The 26,413-nt window shown below is 39.2% G+C and overlaps 1 protein-coding gene across 20 annotated transcripts in view; it reads left to right on the top strand.

Moving 5' to 3' along the window:
• Window positions 1-986: 986 nt before the first annotated feature.
• Window positions 987-26,413, top strand: part of TCF4 (transcription factor 4) — a 379,471-nt gene continuing 354,044 nt past the window's right edge. For 15 of the 20 annotated variants that reach the window (XM_065932788.1, XM_065932786.1, XM_065932797.1 and 12 more), the window contains exons 1-3: window positions 2,652-2,777; window positions 3,733-3,824; window positions 5,429-5,501. In XM_065932788.1, coding sequence (XP_065788860.1) covers window positions 3,753-3,824; window positions 5,429-5,501 — 145 coding nt within the window. In that variant the 5' untranslated portion in view covers window positions 2,652-2,777; window positions 3,733-3,752. Of the gene's footprint in view, window positions 1,475-2,206; window positions 2,353-2,651; window positions 2,778-3,732; window positions 3,825-4,921; window positions 4,970-5,428; window positions 5,502-26,413 lie in introns of those variants that run through there. The other 5 variants (XM_065932770.1, XM_065932771.1, XM_065932783.1 and 2 more) reach the window with 5 other exon arrangements.

Below are 26,413 nucleotides of genomic sequence, written 5' to 3'. Positions count from 1 at the left end.
GTTGGCTTAGTGAAGAATTAGAGATGGAAAGAGAAGATTTCTTTCCGGGCATCTCCGTCTTTATCTTTATCCCTTTAATTCTTATTAAATTCATAAAGCAGGCATTTGCTATTTGCATTCCACAGACCAGAAAACTGGCTAGAAGACTTTCTCCGCCAGAACTCCCCCACTGAGTTAGTGGGTCACCGAATAAAACTGGGACTTGCCTAGAGGTCCAGCAGTTAGGACTCCATCCTGTCACTGACGCTGGTGCAAGTTCAATCCCTGGTTGGGGAAGCTAAAATCCCACGAGCCCGGGCCACGGTCAAAAAATCGATCTAAGTCTACAAGGAAATAGACGAACGTCTTCTTCAAGTGGAGACTTCCTGGACTTAGAGTTCTCTTTGCCAGGAGCCTAGGGAAAGGTGGGAGAGTGGGTGGTGCAGGCTAGGACCCACATCCCTCTCCAAGGCCAGCCAGCTGCATCCTGGTTCATCGGCCTCTTTCCACGCCAGCCAAGCCTCGCTAAGAGGACCGGCTCCACGCTGCGGGAGGACCAGACTCCGGTTTTCCGTCGAGGAGGCCGCCGTGGCCTCTCCCGGCCTCCCACTCCCAAGTCGCCCTCAGGGGATCCGACTTCTTGAAGCAAGTCTACGGAGTTTAATTCCTTCATTTCTTTAGAAACCAGACTTTGGGGTCAAAGGACAGAGAAGGGCAAGAACTGGGAACAAGCAGCGGCGCGCAGGAGCACGGGCCCGCGGAAGGCCCTGGCCTCGGGTACCCTTGCGGTCCGGCCGCACGCGCGACGCCCGCCCGCACCCGGCCGCCCGCCTCCCTTCCCGGAGGAGGCGTGGCCCGCACGCGCCGCCATCTTGGCGGCCTCTCTAGGCGCTCTGTTTACTACTCTATGGTCGCCCGCTCCCGCCCCGCCCCTCCCCAGTCATTGTCTGGAGGAGCCGCGGCGGCCGCAGCGCCTTCTCTTTATAAGCCCGCAGTGCCCGGATGTGAATGGATTACAATGTATCTTTCAGGGAAACCTATTATTATCAATGTGACTCCACGGGGGAGTCAATGGTGATGATCAGGAGCAGGAGGAGGATGAGACACCTCTAAACTTGGAACAAGTTTAAGACTTTATAAGAGGAGAAGAAAAAAAAAAGCCACCAACAGGATTTGTCTGAGGAAAAATTATCACTATCCTGTGTTGATATTTTTTTATAAACAATAAGAAAAAGTTGTTGGATTTTTTTTTTTTAATGATTTCTTTTTTGGGGGAGGGAGTTTTGTTGCAGTTTTATGGTGGAAAATGCAAAAACCAGAGCCAGGTGCATAATCTTGTATTCTGTGGATATCCCTGGAACAGAACTGAGTACCAGTTAAAGTACTTTTTTGGGGGATACACATGTGAGATACTCAGTACTTGCAGAAGATTTTTGTCTCTCTTTTAAAAGTCACTTTCCTTGGAATATTGTGAGCATTTTTGTGGCCACTTAAGGTAACGTTACAATTTGCTGTCAGAGTAAACTGTTTGTAATTTAATTTAATTTTTAAGATGTCGATCCCAGTGTTTTATTAAAACAAAAGGAACAACCTATTAAATAACTGCCAATGGGAAAAAGTGTGTGCATGCGTTTTGTGTATGTACTCGCACATCTAGCCATAACAGGGTTTATAGAATGTGTATTTTAGCACACGTTAAAATAGCGTCTGTTGCATATACTGGCTGGAGCACGCTTGTTATTACGAAACGGTAGAATTATGCAGCTTAATTTTCATCCTAAAAAGTGATGTGAAAAAGTATGTTTTAAGAGCATGCAGGGCCTGTAATGGTCAATGTTGAATGAAAAACTTATCGTGCTGGCGAACGGGGACTTAGCGTGCCTAGGAACTCAAGTGTAAAAACAAAACAACATCTACCCTCAAAAATTGCCTTTTTTTTTTTTTGCAAAGTTCACAGCTATACTATTCTGTGACTTAAGAGGGAGGGGTAAAAAAAAAAAGTATGTAATTTAGGTTTCGCCTCTTTCCCCCCCACCCCCAACGCAGAACTACCGATAGGAAAATCTCCCCAGTAAAATGTAGCTTGGTTTGTATCTGGAAAAGAAGGGAAAAAAAATATTGTTCCTCTTGGCAAAGACTTTTTGCATCACGTGTATTTGCAGCCTAGTATAAACTTGCTTTACCGTGTGTGGATGTGTGAGTGAGGGAACGGGAGAATCAGAGAAAGAAAGAAGTGAGGGGACGTAAAGTGGAATCCGTTTCAAAGTGTGCCTCGGCTGGATGAAACGGGCAAAAAAAAAAAAAAACAAAAAAACCCCAAACCCTGAAGGGTGCAGGCTTCAGATTGTAACTGACGATCTGAGGGAAAATGAGGTGCTCGGTGAAATTTCGTTTGTATTTCTTTTTTTTTTTTGGCGAGGCGGGGGAGGTGTAGAGATGATTTTTTTCCTTTTCTCTCTCGGGGTGGGGTGGCGGCGGGCGGGGGTCCGCGTCCCAGCCAGCCCGGCCCGCGCGCGCCGCGTCGCCCCGCCGGAGCCGCCCCCCCACCCATTTCTTTGCTGAACTTGCAATTCCGTGCGCCTCGGCGTGTCTCCCCCTCCCCCTCCGCCCGTCCCCTCCCCTCCCCGGAGAAGAGAGTTGGTGTTAAGAGTCAGGGATCTTGGCTGTCTGTCTGCGGAGCTGTAGTGGCGGCGGCGGCGGCGGCGGGGACCGAGCGGGCGCGGGCGGCGGCGGCGGGTAGACATGAACGCCGCCTGGGCGCCGGCGGTGCACCGGGAGCCCCTTCTCGCGCGCGGGCGGTAGGTAGCGGCGCCGAGCGCGCCGGGCTCGGCGGGGCCGGAGCGCCGGGCGGCGCGGGGGGCTCGGCTCGGCGGCCCCGCGCGCGGCTCCGCGCCTCCGGCGCCGCGGGCGCCCGGTCTCCCCGGCGCTCCCGCTGGAGACACCCCTTCCCCTCCCGCGCGCTTCCCTCCCCCCCGTCCCTGCGCACCCCCCTCCTCCCGCCCGGGCCCCCCCACGCCCTCCTCCCCGGCGCTGCCGCTCGGAGGGACCGCCGACTTTGCCAAGGGCCTGACTTTAATTTTTACAACCCTTTCTTTCACAAATTAGGGCGCTGGACAATTACAAGCCCCGACCCTCCACCGCGGGGCCGCCCCCCGCCCCCCGTTCTTTTCGCCGGCCCTGTCACCCCTCCCCCTTTGGACGTGTTTTCACTCCAGAGACGCTCATCTTTAATTTCTTTATAGCTACTTTGAAACGCAGAGGGGAGTGGTGTGTGTGTGTGAGTGTGTGTGCGCGCGCGTGTGTACGCGAGTGTGTGTGTGAGGGGGGTGGGGTGGAGGGTGGGGGGAAAGTTGAGACCGGATCGTTCGGAGTAGTTTCTCTTTTCTCTGTGATCCATTCATTTCTCGCTCTACCTCCTGTTGCATAAAATGATGCGCTGAGCAGCGGCAATTTTTTTTTTCCCTTTCCCGGATTTGGTTTTATAGTGGATGTTACCAGTTTTGATCGTCTCTTTGGAAATACAGTATCAATATCGCTTTTTTTTTTTTTTTTTTGCTATTGCTGCCTATTCCATCTTAAAAAAAAAACAACAACCCAGCAACTCTCCTATCCCTCCCTCCTTTCCACCTTAATCCCACCCGCCCCCACGTCCCCACCCCCAAACCCCCCACCCCCAGTCTCCAAAAATCCGATTGTGTTTTCTCCAAGGATTGGGACTGGATTTTCTGATTGCGGTTATTTCCATGTTTCTAGGTTTGTGTGATTTTGCTAAAATGCATCACCAACAGCGAATGGCTGCCTTAGGCACGGACAAAGAGCTGAGTGATTTACTGGATTTCAGTGCGGTAAGAAAGAACGGTGGAAACTAACAACAGCTGTAAAACAAAACAAAACAAAACCAAAAAACCGAATCACTTTGAGCTAGAAACCACTAGAATCTAAAGGACAGGAATAATTTTTAATTGGCTGAATGCTTGGTAAACGTGAAGGTCTTTCTGATAAGTTTTTAACTACAGTTTTTGGGTGTGATGGAGGATTCAGGCTTTTTTTTCAGTCTGATTACTTGCTTTGAATTCACTGCCCACTGAACCCCCAAATAATGGAGTCTCACCCTAGTGGAAGGGAAAAACAGACACCTCTAAACTGTAAACCACCCCTTAACTTGGCCTTATCAGAACCCTAAAAGTACTGATACTTTGCGTGGTACTCATTTATTTATTTTTCTGAAAATAGAAAAGAGAAAATAGGAGACCTCAGTTGGCTCAAAGTTTTAAACTGACAATGGTTTGGAATCAGTAGGACCTGCCTTCTCCCACTTAAATCTTCTCCTGGGATTCTGAGAACTCGTGTGTATATGCTGAGCACACATTCTTTAGAAACCCTTTAGACTTTGTAAATTTCGTAGTCCGGGCGATCAACGCAAAGCAGAACTTACACACTTGTGGAGTTTTACAGCTGAACTTGGTCCTTCTCCATCACTTTGCCTCCCTTCCCCAAACCAAGTCCCAGGCATATCAGGGGAATTAATTCATTTTTAATGCCAGATGAGTTTGGTGTCAGATGCATTTGCAAAGCAAAATGAAAAGAATCCACAAAACACAAAATCCAAACCGCCTTCTAAGTGGGGGGCTCTCTTTTCTTGTTGCTGCTGCTGCTGCCGCTGCCGCTGCTGCTCTTCTAGACCTTTTGGAGAAATGGCTTTCGGAAGTTTTGCCAGGAAGCGTAGCCCTAGGCAGCTTTTAGCCCCTTTTCTGCTTGCTGCACTTCGTCCATTCGTTCCTTTGCTTTCCGCAGGCTCTGACTCAGGGAAGGTGCGCGTTATCCACTAGATAACGTCGAAGAAGAGGGAAACCAATTAGGGTCGAAATAAATGCTGGAGAGAGAGGGAGTGAAAGAGAGAGTGAGTGAGAGAGAGAGAGACAGAGAGAGAGGGGGAGAGTCTTGCTTCCAAACGCTCTCGTGTTAGAGACGGAATGAGAATTTAGTGCAGGTGGCACTTTTATTTTTATTTGGGTTCACATATGACAGGCAGATCCTATACGGGATCGAAATGGACATTGCCACGTTTATGGCCAAGGTTTTCAATATAAAATAAACAACTTTTTTCTTCTCCTTTGTAAAACTCGTGTCTTCTAGAGAGCTCGCTGCCCTCCAAACCGAATCTTGTTAACATTATGTGGACTGCCTTGTGGCTTAAAATGTAGTACTGCCAGTTCTGGCGACTTAATGAACCTGAGGAAAAAGAAAGAACAGAGGGGTAAAGGGGTGGGGGGGTGAGAGTGATTGGTAATATTGTGTCTGTTTTAGTTTTAAGTTGGATGGTGATGTATTTTACTAAAATGAACACTTAGCATAAACTGTACATTATATAGAGTATGAAAGGTCTCAGATGAGCTCTGAAGGCACGGATGTCTTCTTTTCAACAGTAATATTTCTTTGTTTCTTTTAGATGTTTTCACCTCCTGTGAGCAGTGGGAAAAATGGACCAACTTCTCTGGCGAGTGGACATTTTACTGGCTCAAGTATGTAAATTCTTTTCTTAGTGTGTAGTTAAATGTTCTTAGCTGTTTGTTCACTCATGGTATATTTTTGGCTCTGTTAAAGTGTTCTGCAAAAGTCATTGAAATTTTAGCCTGTAATGATATGGTTATTTCATTATCCATTAGTAGTATAACTTAGGCAAAAATGTTATCTTTTGCAAAATTAAAAGTTTTTTTTTTTTTTTTTTGAATCAAGAAAACTGTCTCAGAATTCTGTCACTTAATTTAAAAGCAATTTTCTGATACAGTTGTAATCAAACATGTGAAGATAAGGCAGTGTTAACATGGAGGAATAAATTAATGTTTCCTTATTGAAAATAGAGGGAAAAATCTGACTTTCATGAAAAGGGCAAATTCCTTGTAAATAATAGCAAATTTTCTGGGAACTGTATAATTAACCCTGTTTTAAAAATGAGCACTTAATTTTGTAGATGAATGCTGCGTAGTAAACCATAGCTGTAAATAGAGAGACTCTTTCTAATCTAAGAGCTGAATATGAATTCATTTGTATTTAAAATATCCTTTTTGGTGCTTTAGCTGTTTTTCTCCCCCTAAGTATTTACTTGGGCAGTGAATTTTTGCTATGTTTAAAGTTACAAATTTGGAAGGACTTTTACATTTTATAAATGAAAGACCTTTGACTGATGCTTTCAACAGACGTTAGCGGTATTCACAAAGGAATCTGTGTGTGCAATGATTATCTGGTATCTAAGGAGGAGTTTTAATAGGGGACTCTCTGAAGGTCTCTTACTAAAAGTGAAAATATGCTATTCATTTAAAAAGTTATTTTTTTGTCCAGTGAATTTCATATCAGAAGGCGGCATACATTGTTGCTTGCTGTCCTTTTAGGTTCAAGGCTTAAATCCATTTATGCCTGTTAAACAGCTATAGTATCTTAGGAGTTCTGGCAGTGGTACCTAACAGGACATTAGACAGAGTCCTGTTCTTAAGTCAGACTGGTAAATACTGACATCATTTCACTATGAGATACCAGTGGAATTGTCTGTTAGCTATTGAAGATAATTTCACATCTCTTAATATTCATTTGGTGCTGTAGCAATGAAAGAAACCTATTCATCTTTGTGATTTGTATAATTGGTATGTTTTTTCTAAAACTAATGGCTTCTAAAAGTTGCTCATTTCCAAATAAGTTACTTCTCCTTTTGCTGGCCCCATAAGTCTAAGGGAATTATCTCTAAAACTCAATTTATGAAATATGAGATGCCTCCTATACTTAACATTTTATCTTTTTTGGGGAGGAGTCCACTTTGATTAAAAGAACTCTTGACCATATGTTTGTGTTTTGACTGTCCTAGAGCCTGTTATATTTTTAATTTGGGACTTAAATTTTTTTTTTGTTTTCATATTGTATCTTCCACGTTTCTATATTGTGTTCTCTACACAGTTTTGAATGAAAGAGGAGTGCAAGTGTCTGTTGTAGGCAAATTAATTTTTCATGTTAGTATCAAAACTAACTTTATCTCTGACAGTAGTTTTCCTCAAGATTTTCCTTAAGAAAATGTGTATTCAGTTGAAATCTGAAAGTAGATTATGTCAGAAAGGCTCAGAGATAGACTGCTTTCAGAGTCAGTGCAAAAATACTCTTTTGTACTTTTTGTAAAAGCTGACACATTTGGAATAATTAAGTATATCAGTTTCGGTATGGTTTAATAAAGTAAGATTGATTTTAGAAGCATGAAATTGTGTTACATTTAAAAAGACGACTGCATCTTGGTCCCTTTTCTGTGTTCACATTTAAATGAAGTCTTTGCTGTGATGCTTAAGTGTTTAGAGTACAGGCTTGATGAGTATGAATATATATTAATGAATTTTGGTAAGTGGTCATATATTGAAACTTACACAGTTCTTAAGACAGTATATCTGTATACATAAACCTGTCTTATACATACAGTAAATCTGTATAAGATAGAAACTTCATCCTTAGTGAGATAGGTTGTGATATTTCCAGTGAATATGCTGTGATTATTTTTAAGGTGTTGAACTTTAAGTGACTTTGCACCAGCCAAAGGTGTAGTTTTCAGGCCCATGTGTTTACTTATAAAGGTGAAAAGTGTAGTGGCTATTTTGTTCTGGTGGCTGGATTGCAAATGCAGGGTATTCATCCAAGGCAATATGATGGGGACTGTAACATATAGAGTACAGATTGGAGTGTTGATTTTTCTCATCTGTCCAAGACATAGTAAGTGGCTTTGTTTCTACTCAGTAGCAAAGCTAAGTCCCCTTTTAAAGCACAAAAAATTAAAAAAAAAAAAAAAAGAGAAAAACTGCATTTTGCCTCTTTACTGAAAGGATGAACTAGAAAACTTTGGACTGAGAAATAATTTTCTAAATGTACATCCGGTTAATATCCATTGTCCTGAGCAAGGGTGCTCAGATATCGTTCTCATGGGTAGCTTTGAAACTTGGGTTCAGGGGAAAAAAGATTCAAAGTATAAGTGAACTGTTGATGTTGGGATGAACTGCTCTGTTGTTTTCAGAGTGAGGCATGGTGATGTTTCCTGCTTCAAGTTCTCTGTAGCTGTGAGTTCCATTCACATGGAGGACGCTCCATCGTGATGTGCAGTGTGAGAATGAAAATAAAGTGTGGCCATGTTGCCTTTAATCTTTCATTTCACAAACATGGTTTTCCCTACCACCTTAAGAAATGGTGAGGCTGCTAGGGAGAATGGAATGTAACCTGAGCTACAGCCTGACATTCCCAGGGAGCATTTTTCACATGAAAGGCTTTTGTCAACCCAGGAAAGGACCAGCCGTTTTTGTTTGATGTTTGCAGGTGTTCAGCAGAGAGCTCTAAAACAATTCAGCCATGATGGTTCAGAGTGTGGATGACCTTAACAGGGAGAACTGGTGGGCTCTGGAATTATTTGCAAGAAATAGTTGAAATCTATATGGTGGCTTCTATAAAGGGATTGCAGATCCATTGTATCATTGATCTTAAAACAAGCTAAAAGCATCCACATGCCTGGATGACTGGAAAATTATTCTCATTAAAAAGTAGGATGGCCAAGTTACCCAAAGGGAAAAAAAATGCATCTAGAGTCTACAATTTATTGATGAACAGGGATTTAATTTTCTGATATAACAAAAATGCAGTTTTCTTTGGTCACCTTTGATTCTTTTATGAGCAAAAGATAAACAGACTCGCTTTGGCATCTTTTAAAAAGTAGTTTTAAAGTTGGGGCTCTAAAATTATCCATACTCAACAATAGCCCTGGTCACATCTGTTACAAGTATTTACACTTAGTCTGTGATGGATTCTACATCTTTCTCCCTCAGTTTAAAAGTTGAGCCTTTCCCCCCTGTAACTGTTTAGTTTTACTTAGGTGTTCAGCATTTGTTAAAGGTGCCAAGTGAATGGGTGTTTTAACAATTAACAGCAGCAGTAAAACACCACATCCCTGTCATGGTCATTTTTGAAAGCGAAAAAATGTCTCTTGACATTCACACAAGTTTGTTCACCAATATCCACGTGATACCCAGATGACACATCAGTTTAGAAAATTCAGTAAGAAAAAAATATCGATCCAGTTTTGTGTTGTAGAGAAGATTCAAATGGCCAGCCTCCTGAATTAATTTCCATCCGTACACTTTGAGTTCATGGTTACGGTGTGAAGAAAAATTGTTCTCCCCCAAAGGTATTTGTGCAGTAGAGTTATTTAATTGTGTGTGTGTGTATCTGTTTTTAAACAGCCTTACTATTACAGTGCAGTTCATAATGGTTGTGTGGCTTTTTGTAAAACGAAGAATAAATTAACAAGTTAAAAAACAAGGAGTGTGGTGTTAAACCCATTTCACTAGAATCATAGAATTTTGGGGGTCGGAGCCCCTTAGAAATACACAGCCCAGTGCCTTCGCTGTACAGCCAAAGAAAACTGAGGCCCATGTTAAGAGGTTCTCAAGTGTGTGTTTATTTGCTATTCTAAAAAACAAGTTTTGATTTGCTGATTCTCTGTGGCCCTGCAAATCTTTTTATTGGAGTAATATTGGTTTCAGTCCTATGTTTTATTCTGTAATTTGTGTTGCATAACAGGGTCTCAGGATTTGTGTACTGATCTTTGTGCCTACAAATGCTTCTAAATGTATATGTGCCCTTTGATTGTTTTTAAAGGTTTGGAGCTGAATTTTGGATTGTTGATCGTTCTGTTTTGCCTGATCTGGCCTGTGATTATTTGCAGGATGTTAGATTGAATAATAGGGTGTGGATGGGCATGATACTGATGGAATTAAAGTGCTTCTTCCTATGCCAAGTGGTGTGCTGTGCACTTTATATTCTTCTATTTTTTTTATCTTCACAAGAACCCAATGAGATGCCAGGATTACCATGCTCAATTCATAAATGAGGAAACCGAGATTCAGAGATGATAAACTACTTTCTTTCAAGGCAGTCAGGAATGAGTTCGGTTCTAAACCTAGGTCTGTCTGCCTAGCTTAGGTCTTTTTAAACACACACAGACACACACACACACACACACACAGACACACACACACACACACACAATACACACGAGGCTTGGTGTATGATACTATTCCTGATCATTAGAATAGATAAACACTTTTAAAAAACATGTTTACACTAATGGTATAAGCCATGTCCATTATTTTTCCTGCTTTATCATCCAAATAAGCTAGTTTTGTAGTTTATGTTGCATTTCAATGTGACTTAGTATCTCTCTCACATTATTATTATTATTTTTTTTAACCAGGAAAATATAGTGGGTATTTTCAAAGTTGTGACTTGGTTCTACTGTAAATTAGCAGTCTGCTTGGGTACCAGTAAAAATATTATGTTTTCAATTTTTATGAACCTAGTAAAACCCCAAGTTGAGGTCACCAAGCTTGCTCTGTTAATATCTTAAAAAAAAAAAAAAAAAGATTTCCTATCTTTAACTGTAAAAAAAGTCTTACAGTTTCTTGTTAGATCTTTGAAACCTAATATTCCAGAACAAAAATCTTGAATTGTATCTGCATCCCTAAAATAAGCAGCTTTGAAGTTAAGTTTTGATATGTCTATTACCAGACATGTGCTTAAAATGTTACATTTTCTAAATTCAGAAGGAAGAAGCAGTACTCTATTTGACACTGACTTAAGTAAATAAAATGCATTAAACAAGTGTAGGGATCTGAGATCTGTTGAGCCTGAAATGCTTAACATTTTTGACAGCATCAGCAAATTATCTTTACCCTACTATTGTAATGAGGAAATCACTTAAATAACAGATGAACAGCTAAGTCACATAAACATATATAATAGAACTATGTAATGAAAGTTTATGCTGTTAATTGCTCGAATCTGTCTTAAATGCTTAGAATCATGGAGCAGTCAAGACTGTCGTATAAACAGTTTTGTTTTGAGCTTAAAATTATTCCTTTTTGCTTTCATCTGCTATGATAAACAAAGTAATTTTGGAAGCTTTATAGATCAAACATTTACTCCTAATGGTAAACTGCATTTTATATTGGAAGTTTGCAACCTCGTCCAAGGCAGAGAGTTGAGTCCTGGTGGCCCCAGGCCTGTGATTTTCAACTTTTAGTATTATGATGCCATTTAGGTCTGTTCCCATAAGCTAAGATAACAGATCTGAAGTTGTCTAATAAGGAACATGGTGTGTTTTGAAACGTCCTTTGGTTTACAAGTCTGGAACCAAAATGTTCTTGGCCAAACTTTGAGAACCTATATCTGAATGTTGGGTAAGTCAGATTTTGCACAGACAGAGCATCCAAATGAAGCTAGGTAGGAACAGGAAAAAAAAAAAAATCCCCTCTTTTCTTATTTTTTTGTCTTTTATGACCTAATTTTTTATGACCAGGTGTTCTTCCAAGTCAATTGGATGGCGCTGAGTATTACAGAAAATAAAGTAAAGCATATCATAGGGTTTTTTTTTTTTTTTTGGTTGCTGGTTTCTTATTACTTTGAAATAAAGGTTTCAAAATTGACCACCAAGTTTATTAGCTTACATGTGGGTTATCCATTTTCTAAATTTGTGAGCCCACTTAGACTCAGCAATAAAGTAGGCACATGAATTTAGGTGGGTCCTTTTGAACCATATGTCTCTTAATGCTTACGAGGGACATAAGAGAAATAGCAATTTAATCTCAGAGAAGATTGGTTAACACTTTTTATACGTTTTATATATATATATTTTATATCAGGCTCAAAGGAATAGCAAAAGTATTGAAAAGCTTGTCATATTTACTTTCATTTCAGCAATAAATAAAGGCCCAGTTAATCAGCATATCAAATACCCAGGTGTGTTTAGAATCAGTTTATATGGATGAATTTCAGGGCTGTAAGAAAGTATTTTATTTAAAGGTGCAGCCACTTGATTGTTCAAATGGCTGCTTTTGTACTTCTGTGTGACAATTAACATTTAATGAATGACTTTCTAAACTGCCATTGGTGGTAATTACTATATGTGGTTTATTAACTGCAATCCATTGTTGGATGTGCCTGTATTGATTTGTTTTGCAAACAACCCTTCACACGTTCAGCACTATTTGTACATGACTTTTTAAGGAACCTGTTTCATTTGCTGACACTGATATTGCCCCTCAATTTTTAGTTGACACATGCCTCTTCTATGGTAATGATTTTTTATTAAATTAAAAGTTCATCATCTTTTCAGCTATACAAATTTTTCACTTTGATCCTCAAGGAATCCCAAAGAAACTACACAATTTTTTTTTTAAGTAAAAGATTTATAGAAATTTAGACTTATCAGGAGAGTTTAGAGATGGTCTATGATTTTTTTAAAATAAAGAGCCAAGGTTTGGGAGGGTTAAATATCTTTTGCTCAAATCATACAGTTGGTTATGGGCTGTAATAGGACACAAATACAGATGTCCTGACCCGCTGGTCAGGGACCCCATGCTGCTTTTAATTAAGATTTGGACTCAATCCGTTGGTACCAACTGTATGTTTCTTAAGAGGAGGGAAACTTGTATGATCTTCCATTTCTGAAAAATAATAAAAGTTCAGAACGTGAGAGATGGCCCCTGTAATCCAGGTCACTTGTCATCACGTGCTCTAATTTGGCTAAGGCAGTTGACGAATAACTGTTAAAATGTATTGTGTTATTAAAAATAACAAAGTAAGACCCCTGATTAAATATCAGGGCTGTAATTTAATCTTGGGGGTTCTGGCGCTGTTCATAAACCATTTGGCTTTTTCTGTAACAGATGACGTCACAATACAGCTTGATTGAATTATGACCCTGGGTTGCAGGAGCACCTGCTTATGCCTCTTGACTTCATAGCATGTCAGCATTTCCATTACTTTTTTTCTTCTCTGACATTTTTAAGTTCGAATAGTTAAACGAGACTGATGGTTGGCATATAAACTTTCAGGCCCCTGGGAAAAGACTGTTTTCCCAATAAAACAGAGAAGGTGGTGACAAAGCCCCATTACAGAATACCTTTTAGAATGTTCTTCCTTGCTTTAATCTTCCATTAATTTAAACATTCCCTTTTGGGGTGCTTAGCTGAATTGCAAGGTATTCAAATGGAAGGTTTCGAATCTCAAATCGCCCAAGCCAAGACTTAACTACAAGGCATTTCGAGGACTGTTAAGCTAGAGAAAGACCTAGCTTTGTTGAAATGATAGCTCTAGACACTCTAGTTTTCATCTTGTGTAAAATACTGATGAGCAAGTTGTGGAAAAGATGCACATTTGCATTATCTTGTCAGTAATTACTTTTATTTCTACTTAAGATGGATAAAAATGGATAATGAACGGTTTCAAAAGTTTTTTTTGTTTTTTGTATCATTATCTGGGGATTCATAGCATAGCATCAATTTAGCCCCTCACGTTTTAATATAGTGTTGTAAGATGTTGGTTGTGTCCATCTAGCCAGTTAGTTTTTATCTACCCATCATAATTCTTACTGATGGTTCGTCTAATATATCTTTTTAGTACATGCTATGCACACATCCCCTGTGTTAGCAATTACAGGACCTAGAGGGCTTTGTGGGAGCAAGGTCCTACCCTGAGAGGGATATATTTTTGACAGGAAAGAACAGAAAAGTACATGTTTAATTAGTACTCAGTGCCCAGAAGGCAAGTGTCATTAACATGGTGGGAGTTTAGATAAAGAGAAAACTTACTTCTTGCTGGGGAAAATTAATAATGAAGGTTTCATGGGCAAATAGAGTATGATTCTTGAAAGAAGAGGAGATTTTTTGACATGGGGATGTTGGGGAGGATTTTATGTCAAGATCACTGTGAACCAGGCACAGAGGAAGGCCATTGGGAAAGCTGGATGGAAGAACAGATTCTACAGCTCAAAGTGGACTTACTTGTGATCTAGGCATCTCTACCACCTCCAGATAGACATTCCTGTCTTGAATGCCTTTTTTTTTTTTTTCCTTTTCTGATTTTGAGATTTCCTTTCCAGATAATCCAGTTCCTTCCCCATATGTATATATTTTTAATGGCAGTGGCAGCGTGGAAATCAAGATTTTGATATTCCCAGTTTCAAACTCTTCCTGTTATATCATTCAGCAGTGGAAATTTTAAGCTAATTTGGAGAAAGTGATTTCTTTAACTGAATTCTGGCAATCTAGCGTCTTTTGCCATGTTTGCTGTTAAATAGCTATTTCATATTGGCAAAGTGATAGACCCTCAAAGCCTGCATCTTCAAGCTGAAAAAATAAAGTGAAACTCTCCAGTACACTTCAAGAGGGGTTTTATACTATCGTTAAAAATATTTCCCAATTGCAGAACATCAGCATTATAATTTTATTATCATCACTGGCCATTACCGGTGCTGTGGCCCTTGGTTCAGAAGCTAGCAGGGAAATGTGCTGATGATTATTGTCATATAATACATTTGGAAATGCATTTAAAACACTCAAAGATATTGTGATCATAGCTGAAACCTATATAATGTTTGTAAAAACATTATGGAGTAGTCGGATACACCTCTGAATAAAATGTGTCAAAATTACATCACACATAGGAAAAGAATGTAAACACCACCCTCTCCTTGAGTGTTGGGTAGTTTAGAATAAAATGTCTTTCTCTCTGTGACCTCCAAGTGTTTCAGTGTAACACATGATTCCAGTTTCCAGTTCAAGCCAAGAATTGAAGTTCTAGTTGAAATTGGCATAGGAAGAATTTATTAATGAATAACTGTATTTGCTATAGAATATAAACAAGATTTTTATGACGAAGAGAACGTTCTAGACCTAATTTACTCATTAAAGTCAGTTCCAAACCTATGTCTTCCTCAAACTTTGTCTTCTCTTTCGAACATAAGGGATTCGTTTTGGGAATATTTTGCAACCTTATGCCTTAAAACTCAGAGATAAAAGCTTTTGGTCATCAGGTGGGTAATCATGTTTCAAGATTGAATCTACAGTTACCCAGTTTTGCAATTTGGAAGGGAAGACTGAACAATGTAATTTCAATCCTTGTTCAAATAATTGTTCTTTGCTGTGTACCTTCTAGAACTTCATTGTCTACTAACTGGTATCCCAAACCATGAAATGCTTTTCTGTTCTTTTGTGGGTGCTTCATTTAGTTTCTAATTTTCTTTTGATATTTAATTTCTCCTTGATCTTGTTAGCCTCTTATTATTCTTCCATTTGCCCTTCAGCCCATGTGGAACTGTTTCTCTTTTTCATGGGTGTACATTTTGCAGTGCCCCCACTTTAATATCCTTAGTAATTTTGGTAGAACTGGATCAGGTGAGCAGTAGTCCATTAGTACTTCAAATAATTTTACTTAAACAAAATCCATTATTGTTGGAGGCTTGTTTAAAGAATGTCGAACGCTTCAGAAAAATGAAAGGAATGACTCCGTATAGTTTGGTTTTTTTTGCAGTGTGAATGTGTTTTGCTGAAATAGCAAGAGAATTATTAAGAATGGTTAACTTTCATTTACTTGCTTGTTCATTCATTCAGTAGATTTTTTTGAAAGCTAAGATTCAAATTATAGTGTGAGGTACTATGGTGATATAAAGAAGAAAATATTTCAGTGCCAGTATTGCAGTTGGAGCATGGTACTGCTTGCTGTCTTTGGGTGTAAGTTCTATATTGATTCAGTAAGAAAGTGCTTTTTCAAATAAGTGATGTCAAAGTGTGGAAGTAAACATCTTCCAAGGATACTTTCAAGTAAACTAAGTATAGACTAACTGAAAGACTGAAATCCTATTTACATGTGTACTACATGAGTATAAAGGTAGGGGATGGATTTGAATGATTATGCAATTTGGATTTTGAAGAGTCTTATGAATGTCTTCTCAAATTTGGTACCAAAGACTTGTTGGAAGGCAATGATAATTATCCCCCATATATTTTTGTTGGTTTTTTTTTGAGTGGAAATGAGATACCAGATTTGTAAATTGTACTGATTTAATTCAAGGGCACTAGATACACTTTTATTCCCACACTTGAATATTTTTGATATGTGTTTTAGAATTTATATGCAAGAAGTTATTGATTTACTTTTAAAGTTTAAAAAATTTGGGCATCTGCCGTGTAGCAGGTACTACACTGGGTGCTAGAAATAAAATAATGAGCAAGACGGGTGTAGTTCTGTGTTGGCTGAATATGGGAAACAGACATTCACTGGATAACCAAAGAAAGGAGAAGTGTGAGGCATCAGAGGAGTCTGTGATTGGGTGTCTGACCTAGCAGTCAGAAGAAGCTTCCTGAAGCTGGCGCATCTGGACTGAGGTCTGAGAGGAAGGGCGGGGTACATGGGAGAAGCAGACTGGGGACCAGCAGGGAGGGCCTGGTGTTTGGTGAGGGATTAGAGCTGGGTTAGAGCTGAGACTCGGGAGGTGGAAGGTAGGGGCCAGATCATGCTAGGCAGCAAGATCGGGAGACTTCGCAATTTCCTCCCATCAGCTTTGTGCCTGGGAGTCCTCTGGCTGCAGCCTGGAAAACGCACCGCAGGGGCAGTCGGTGTCAGCGGCCCGAACCATTGTGTGGTGAGATTTTTGCAGAAACCCAGGTGAGAGATGAGGTTTTTAGGCCCCCAGTGTGGGTGGTGAAGATGGAGAATGGGCCATAGACCTTACTTGGAATGTGCAACTTTAGTCCACAGGGGAGCAGTCACAGTAGCATTTGCATGTGTGTGTGTGTGCGCGCGCACATGAGAAACTTTTTATAACTTGACTACTTGGAGATTGACTCTGCCTCTTCTAATGGAAACACTGAGACCTCATCCAGCTACCACATGCTATTGACTGCCTTTTTTGCACCCAAACACCACAGAAGTGCTTTTTATTTTCTGAGAAAAGTGGAGGATGGATTTTGCAGTTCTGTTGTGAGAGGGTGCAGAGGTGGGAGTGGGAGAAAGAGACCAAAGGGACTCTTCTTATTTAATGGTTTTCAGTAATTACGCACCAGTTAGGCTTCTGCTAGCTTAGGTTCTGATTGTTCAGCTGCTCAGTTGTGTCCGACCCTTGGCGACCCCCTGGGCTGGAGCTTGCCAGGCTTCCCTGTCCTTCACTATCTCCCGGAGTTTGCTCACACTCATGTCCATTGAGTAGGTGATACCATCCAGCCATCTCATCCTCTGTCGTCCCCTTCTCCTCCTGCCTTCAATCTTTCCCAGCATCAGGGGCTTTTCGAATGAGTCTGCTCTTCGCATCAGGTGACCGAAGTATTGGAGCTTCAGCTTCAGCATCAGTCCATCCAGCGAATATTCAGGACTGGTTTCCCTTAGGCTGGACTGGTTTGATGGTTCATTTCATCTTGTGGAATTGAGTCCATCGCACACTTGGGGGTCAGGTATCAGCACATCGCCACGATGTTGCTGAGCATCTTTGGTGGACTCTCGGAGGGTGGTCAGATTTGGACCGTATTCCATCTGAGAAGAGAATGCTGTTTACCTGCTTGTGTTTTGTCTGAGGCGGCTGTGGGGAATCATCTGGTAGCTTTGGATTAGCCACAGAATGAAGCTTTCCGCTCCGAGACCTCCCGGTGAATCTTCCCGCTTGCCCTTCCCCTCTGACTGCCTCCCTCCTTCTCTGCCCCCTCCCTTCGTTTTTTCACGAATGTGATGGCTCTCACTTGGAAGGCCCCCTCAGCCCACCGTGTTTGTTAGTCCGTTAGGTAAGCAGTCACCCTTCTTGCGGTGTACTCATGGTTCAAAGTGAAGGAAAAAAGGTTATTTTTCCCCCTCCTCCTCTCTTTCCATCTTTGCTTCGGACCCAGCTGGTTAGAGCACAGGGGGATGAGTTGGGTGTGGGCTGGACCCTGCTGGCCATGCCAGTGAGTGATTCTTGGCCCCGGGACCCCCGGGCTCTGCGTGTGCTTCTTCAGAAGGGTGCTGAGGTGAAAGGAGTGGGCTCCGGAAGCCTCCGCTCTGAGCGGGAAGCGCCTTAACACACGTGCCTGGAGCTGGCGAGTTACTGGGTGATGCTGACGCAGGTGGACAACATCCACGTGTTCTTCCCGCCTCCTGGAGGACTCCCATCAGCTTCCAGGCATACCTTCGTAACTCTCAGTTTAAAAGAAAAATCAAACGAAATGCAATTACCTTCTTTTTGGAGTGGGGAGGGCTGCTTCCACAGTTATTGGCAGCACTTCTTTATTTTTTTTTGGAAAGAAAAATTGTAGAATGTTATGGTTGACCCCTCTGTGCTCCAAATATTTTGTAATTAGAAAGACAACAAAAGTGTAATAAACCAAACACAAACTCTCCCTCTTCCTCTCTCCACTGACTGGTCCTCTTTCACAGCAGGAGTTTTGTGACTGTTGTCTCCATTGGCGGCTTCTGTATCCTTCCCTTGGCATATAGTTTTCATAAGCCTAGCCCCAACCAGGTATTCCAAGCATATTTTATGTTGTGATGCAAAATAGTAGATGTAGTGTCTGTGAATTATGAAGCTGAATGATGGCGTGAGGAAGACCTGGGGACCTAACCACTCACTGTCAGAGCTGGAGCATCTTCCTCATCCACCTTCCCCCGTCTTTCTTGCCAGCAGTAAATATTCTGTCTTTTTTTAGAGTGGTTTAATGACATGTCTGTGTATCCCTAAACAACGTGATGTTTGGTTTTACTTGATGGAGGGTTAGAAATACAGTGTCAGTCCTATACTGTCTTTTCTTACTCGCTTTTTTCACTTGGTGTTGTGTGTTTGCAATCTGTCCAGGTTGCTGTGTGTGGCATTAGTTCATTTCTGCCGCTGGTGAATATACCTCAGTTTACGTACTGTCCAGTTCATGAACCTTTGGATTGGTTCCCATTTTTTGAGACTTCATATTTTCCTAAACACCTCTTGATACGCTCTTGGTCATCTCTTTTGCAGTCTTGGATATCCGTGAGTAAAACTCCTAGGTTATAGAGTCATGCAAATGTTAAGATAGCACCAAATTGTTTTCCAGAGCTGTTACCAATTTACACACCCACCCGCAGCATAAAAGATTACTATGGGTACATATCGTTGTCCACTTTTGGTGTTTGCAGATTTCTTAATTTGTCTCAATCTGGGTGTGTGTGTGTGTGTGTGTGTGTGTGTGTGTGTGTGTGTGTGTTAGTCACTCAATCGTGTCCAACTCTTTGCGACCCCATGGACTGTAGCCCACCAGGCTCCTTTGTCCATGGGATTTCCCAGGCAAGAATACTGGAGTGGGTTGCCATTTCTTTCTCCAGGGGATCTTCCCAACCCAGGGATCAAACCCAGCTCTTCTGCATGGCAGGCAGATTCTTCACAGTTTGAGCCACCAGGGAAGCCCCTTATATCAATCTATGGGTTATAAAATAGAAAATATATCTCACTACGGTCTTAACTTGCATTTCCTTGATATTTAATGAGGTTAAACATCTTTATATGTATTTATTTATCTTTCATGTTTGTTCTATAAAATCTCCCCTCCTCAGTTTTCTAATGACTGTTTTTTTTCTTATTGATTTGTGGGTGTTATTGATATGTATGTGGATAGTAATTCTTTCTCAGTCATGCCTGTTGCAAATACTTGCCCTTATTTTATGACCTGTCTTTTTACACTCCCTATGGTATTTTTTGATGAACGTAAGGCCTTAAATTTAATGTAGTCATTTTTTCCCTTTACCTTTTCATGTTTTGTGTCGTGGTTGGAAAATCCATTTCTACCTCAGGATCATAAAGGCATTCTTTCATGTGTTTCTTCAAGAAAGGATTTCATAGTTTTGACATCTAGATTTAAGTTTCTAATACAGTTGGGATAGATTTTGTAGTGGCAAGCAGGGCTTTAAATTCTGCTTTTTCTTAAATACCTTGATATGCATTTGTTCTAGAATCATTTATTGAAAAGTCTGTCCTTTCTGTAGGCATCCACAGTGCTATTTCTGCAGTACTGTAAGTTTCTGTGTTTGTAAGGGCCTTTCATTCTGAGTCCTTTTATTTCTGATCTTTTGGTCAATTTGTCTCCCCATGCCTCAGTGCCATTTTGTATTAAGTTTCATGCCACATTTTGGTATATGGTAGCAACGTCTTTTCTCTTCTCATCTGTATGTACATTTTGCTTTTAGCTATTTGGAGGCCTGTCTTCTTCCACAGAAATTTTAAAGTAAGTTTGCCAAGATCTTTCATAAGCCTCTTAGGGATTTTGTTGATGTTGCATGAGATCTAATGATCAGTGGGTAAAAATTAATGTGTTTTTAAGGATGATTATCTGCACTCATGTATCTCTTCAATTCTTTAGGTCTTCTTTGATATTTCACAGTTTTGTAATTTTTTTCATGAGGTCGTGTATATTATTTGATGACATTCTTCAGTACCTTATTTTTACTGCTATTGATAATGGTATTTTCTTTTAAATTAAATAGTGAAATTGTTCCATATGTTTAATACACACATACACACACACATATATATATGTGTAAGTGTCATTGATCTTTGTGTATTGATTTCATGGTCAGCCATGTTGCTAAATTCTCTTACTGATTCTAAAATTCTTTGTGCTTTCATTACACTTTTTGTATATTTATATTGTGTGTGAATAATGACAGTTGTTTTTCTTTTCATACCCCTTTGAAACAGGTGCATCTGTTTTTGTTTGTTTCTTCTTTTCTTGTCTTACTGTGCTACCTAGGACCTCAAGTTCATTCTTTAATAGAAATAGCAATATTAGGTATCCTTGTCTTTCCCCTGATTTTCACTGTTGACATTGATGGTGGTATATATTTCATTAAGGAGTGTCATTCTGCATATATCTTGCTTAGAGTTTGTGAGTGGTGGTGTTTGTATAAATTTTTTTCCACATATATTTAAATTAGGATTTTAAAAATCTGCTTCAATCTGTTAATATTGTGAGTGATATTTACATTTTTCCATATGGTAAATGCCCTTTGGATTTTGGGGATTTGTTAATGTGATTGATGTGTTTTTGTTACTCTTTTAAAAGTAATATCCTGCACTCAGTTTTCTATTTTCTTTAGTATCTTGCATTTATGCTTCTAACTAAGATTGATATATAATATTTCTTCTCTTACTGTCCTTATCGGGTTTTAGCTCCGAGGTTATACTGACCTATAAAATGAATGCAACAGTATTTTCACTCTGTCATCACTTGTAGAGTGTATATAAGTCTCAATTAATCTGTTCCTTGAAATTATGTAAAACTTGTCTGTGTCACAGTCTGAGCCTCATGTGAGAAGATTTTAAAGCACTGATAAAATTTTCAAATATTTAAATATTGAGAATGAGAATTTTACTTTATTTTTCAGTAGTCTTAAAATTATATATATGAATAAAATTATATACGTGATGGATTTAATATTTCACATTTCATATAAATTTTAAATAGATTGCCATAAAGTTGTTTATGGTATTCTCTAATTAGCTTTCTAATCTCTACTGATTCTATAACTAAGTTTCATTTTTCACTCCTAGTTTTTTTTTGTGTTTTCCTTGATCAAGATCACTAGATGTTTTTCTTATGTATTAGCCTTTACAAAGAGAATCAGCTTTTGACTTTGTGGATTATTTGTGTGTGTGTGTGTTTTCCTACTTCATTACTTTCTAGTCTTTATTATTGCCAGCTTTTTATTTGTTTTGGGTTTATTCTGATTTTTTTTTTAACTTCTTAAGTTCACCACTTAGCTCATTATTTTTTTTTAATCTAAGAACTTAAGGCTATAAAAATGCCCTTTAAGTACTGCTGTTAATATATATTCCATTGGTTTTAATATGTAACATGTTCCATTATATGTTATTTGTAAGTATTTGAAATCATTTTCTTTGATTCTTGCACTATTTATTGATGCCTTGAAAATTTTACAAATGAATGTGTTATTTATCTTTTTATTATTGACTTTGAATATAATTTAATTGTTGTCAGAGAACTGTTCTATGTGACAACAGTTCTTTGGTTCTTGTGAGACTTGCTTTATTGTCAGTTTTAATTAATCAGTTTTCATAAGTGTTCCACTGTGTGCTTGGGAAGATTGTGTATTCTTTTATTATTGAGTTGAAGGATTTATGTGTCCAGAAATTTAAGCTTGTTAATTGTGCCTTAAAATTGTCTATACCTTTACAAGAGTTTTTTTTTTTTTTTTTTTTTGTCTGCCTGACATTTTGTCATTAAGAGAAGTGGATTGAAATAATCCTGTATCATGGTGACTTTGCAGATTCTCTCTGTGTTTCTGTTTTGACTTTGGAGGTATTGAAATTGTATGCATTCAAGTTTAGAATGACTAGGTCTTCATGGTTAATTAAACACTTTACCCACTTTATATGTGGTCATCCTCTTTCTACCATTTTGTCTTATCATCTGTTTGGTCTGTTATTAGTGTAGTTATCTCACTTTCTTTTTCACTAATATTCATCTAGTGTATCTATTTTTAACCTTTTATTTTCAACCCATCCTAGATGGTATGTTTTATGTATTCCTGCTACAGATGAATTTTAATTTTAGTCTAATCAGATATCAAATGACCTAAGTCCATTACTTTTTTGTATATTTTGGTTTATGCCTCTTATAAAGACTATGCTGTGAATATGCCTGTTGGAATTGTGTGATGTAGTAGCTCTGTGATTGATGTCATCTAAATCTTAAATTTCGATTTGTATTCCTTCTCATACATTTCTTTTTTTCTCTTATTCCTTTTAAAGTATAACTAGTTAGTATTTCATTTTTGTTTTACTTCATTTTGCCCTCTCTTTATTTGAAATTTATGTTTTTTAGTGATTCTTTTGGATTTTACTATGCATAGTTATCTGACAAAGTCTAAAGTTTATAATCTTAACTCTCCTTTGAAACAATTTTGGCACTATAGAATCTTGTTCTTTATATCACTCTCTTATCTACTTAGAGTATTTTTGTTTGGAACTTTAAAATATTTCCTGCAAATTAGATATTATTCTTATCTAAGCATTATAGACAGTGTTTATTTATTTATTTTTTTAATTTTATTTTATTAGTTGGAGGCTAATTATTTCACAACATTTCAGTGGGTTTTGTCATACATTGATATGAATCAGCCATAGAGTTACACGTATTCCCCATCCCGATCCCCCCTCCCACCTCCCTCTCCACCCGACTCCTCTGGGTCCTCCCAGTGCACCAGGCCCGAGCACTTGACTCATGCATCCCACCTGGGCTAGTGATCTGTTTCACCATAGATAATATACATGCTGTTCTTTCGAAACATCCCACCCTCACCTTCTCCCACAGAGTTCAAAAGTCTGTTCTGTACTTCTGTGTTTCTTTTTCTGTTTTGCATATAGGGTTATCGTTACCATCTTTCTAAATTCCATATATATGTGTTAGTATGCTGTAATGTTCTTTATCTTTCTGGCTTACTTCACTCTGTATAATGGGCTCCAGTTTCATCCAACTCATTAGAACTATATAGACAGTGTTTGGATTTACTTGTTTAGTAATTTCTTTGCTCAATACTTTTTGGCTTCTTTGGCCTTTGTGGAGTCATTTTCTTATTTGGTGAAATATATCCTTTAGAATTTTTTTGGTATAGGAATGTTAGCACCCAAGTCTTGTGTTTTTGTTTATCCAAAGTGTCCCTATTCTTATTCTTGAAAGATAGTTTTGCAGGGCACAAAATTTCAGGTTGACTTTTTTTTTTTTCCATTACTTGGATGATTTTATTTTAATACCTGCTGAATTCCTTTGGGATTCATGGGACCTCTGCCGTCTCTTCAGTTGCCATTCCTTTCTAGACAGCTGTCTTATTCTACAGCTTTCCTTTCTCATTTTGATATTTAGCAATTTAGTAATGTTATTTCATTAAACTTCTTAGCAGTTTTTAAGAGAATATTCATTTGTGTTTGTTGGAAGTTCAGTGTCTATCACTTTCTGCTCGTGTTTGGTTGGTTTTCTGCCTCGCTTTTGCTGCCTGCTCTTCTGCCTGAACTGTAAATTGAGTCCCCTGAGGATCTCACCTGGGCTGTCTTTTCCTTTTCTGCTGAGAGGCGTATGGGCATGCCTTAATCTGGAATCAGATGGGATTAGCAGTGTTTCCACCTTGTCTTCATATTGTAAAGTGGGTAGAAACAGGATAGTTGGGAGAATTCAGTAAGATAGTACTTACCATGCCCTTGACCCATATCCAATATACAGTAGGCAGTTGGTGTAGATTTACTTTCATTCTTGTGTATATTTTCTTCCTGAATCATCTTTGTTTCTAAGATATCAGCTCTCATATATATTGCTGTAGTATTGTTTGTGTTTTTCAGTGTCAGTTTGTAGAGTTAGCTGTCTATTTTATTTGATTTCCTCCTCTGCCCTTAATATACGTCTGTCTTACTTCTGCATCTCAGGAATGGCACTCCCATGCACCTAGTTGATTAAACTGAGATCTGAACACATTGGCCCCTTTTTTTCTCCACATCTACTCATCATGGAGCTCTGCTCTCCAGCTCTACTTTTACCAGTTGAAGTGAAGGACTGTCGTTTCTTGTCTGGTATACTCTAGGAGCCTCCTGACTGTATTTCCACTTCTTCCTTGAATCTATGTTTGGAAGCAGCCAGGGTGAGTTTTTTTAAAAATGCCAAACAAAATATTTCATCTCCCATCTTCAGTCTTTTGCACTGTTATAAACACTTTCAGTGTTATAGACTAACTTTTGTACTCTTTTAACATATTCTAGATGTGTCGGTCCAGCCTCATTTGGATCTTGTTTCCTGTTGCACTCTGTATTTAGACTGCATTGAATTTCTTTTAGGTTTTGGAGTTTGACAAGCTTTTCCTTGATTTAGGGCCTTTGTACATGCTCTGGAGAACCTTTCCTCTCATTTTTTACCTGAGAAGTCTCATTTCATTCAGACTTTATCTGAGAGACTATTTTCTCAGAGAGACTTTCTTTGATCTGCTCATCTAAGTTAAAATTTATTTTTATTCAATAAATTCTAGATTTGATTAAGAAGTGATTCAATAATCATATATATATACTGAAATTTGAATTTACTGATTAAAAGGAGTGATAGTTCTATGAGATCATGCTCATTTTAAGTTTAGCCATAGTATTGTCACTGGAAACCACTAAACTTTTTTGTGTGTATTTATCAGATTTTCAGAGTCCCATAAATTTCTGATGTGTATGTGCTAAGCTGCTTCAGTTGTGTGCAGCTCTTTGTGACCCTATCTATGGACCCTAACCCACCTGACTCCTCTGTCCTTGGAACTTCCCAGGCTAGAATACTGGAGTGGATTGCCATGCCCTTCTCTGGGGCATCTTCTCAACCCAGGGATTGAGCCCGAGTCTGTTACATCTCCTGCATTGGCAGGCAGGTTCTTTACCACTAGTGCCATCTTTGAAGCCCCATATTTCTCGTGACTATAACAGTTTTTTGGCATTTTTGCATATATTTTGGAGGTAGATGAAATATCAGCCCAGATTAGGGACAGGAGAATTCATGCTCACTGACTGCCATATGTCAGGCACTCTTCTATCACTGTCTTGTGTAAAACCCTGAGAGCAAACCACTAAGGAAGAAACTGTGATTCAGAGAGTCCCCTGCGTGCTGTCCAAGGCCTCAGAGGTGGGGAGAGGGGAGACCTTGGTTTAGTCCAGGTACTGGAACTGTGAGAGGAGAGATTTTGCACCTCTGCCTTAATTCTTCTCTGGGCAGACTTCTAAAAAATTTCTGTAATGAGTAGAGGTTGCAGTGTTCTTACACATGTATCACCTCACATAATATGTACATCAGGTTCTGGAGGGAGCATGACATTTTCAACATTTCATTATGGTTCAAGCTTTTTATTCACTAACTCTTTTATTCCCCAGAGCATCCCTCTGATGTCTTTGAGTGTACAGCTGATGAAAATTAAACAAAGAGCAATTAAGTGAGAAGTGACATGGTGGAATATTGAATTATCGATGACTATTTTTTATTAGCTGGAGAAGGAGAAAACTTAGAAACGAGAAAACTTAGAAACTTTTAATTTCAGTAGTTGTGTCTATTTCTTCTCTGGTTGACTGGCTATTTATTTTTAAAAAATGTAATCAGCACACCTGAGCCTGGGTTTTATGGATATTATTCTTAGGAGAAGGCTAAGTTTTGGTGTTTGTTTTTTTTTTTTTTTGAGGTAATTCTTTATAAAGAAGAGTATTAACTGGATAAATGTTCAGTTAGTATTTAGTTAAGGCAAAGATCAAGAAGGTGGAACTGAAATTTGGGGAGCATTATTGAGTGAGTTGGATTCTTTGGGCCAAGTAGAGGCAGGGTGTCTGTGGCCAGACCTAAGAGGAGCCTCAGTGGAGCGGTGTATTAAGTGCCAGTGAACTGATTTTTCTGTTCAGAGCTTTCCCACTGCCATTTGTGGCTTGTGCCTCCTTTCATAAACATTTTGGGTTTTGGCAGGACATTTTGATTGAAATATACATTTTGCTATTTTTATTTTTTTAAATATAAAATTTAAAAGGAAGCTCATACGAGTATTCAGACTCTTTCGTTATGGATTTTATCATTTTACCTCTTAC

This window comes from Muntiacus reevesi, chromosome 4 (genome assembly GCF_963930625.1).
Source record: "Muntiacus reevesi chromosome 4, mMunRee1.1, whole genome shotgun sequence".
Taxonomy (NCBI): domain Eukaryota; kingdom Metazoa; phylum Chordata; class Mammalia; order Artiodactyla; family Cervidae; genus Muntiacus; species Muntiacus reevesi.
This window is presented reverse-complemented; position numbering and strand designations above follow the sequence as displayed.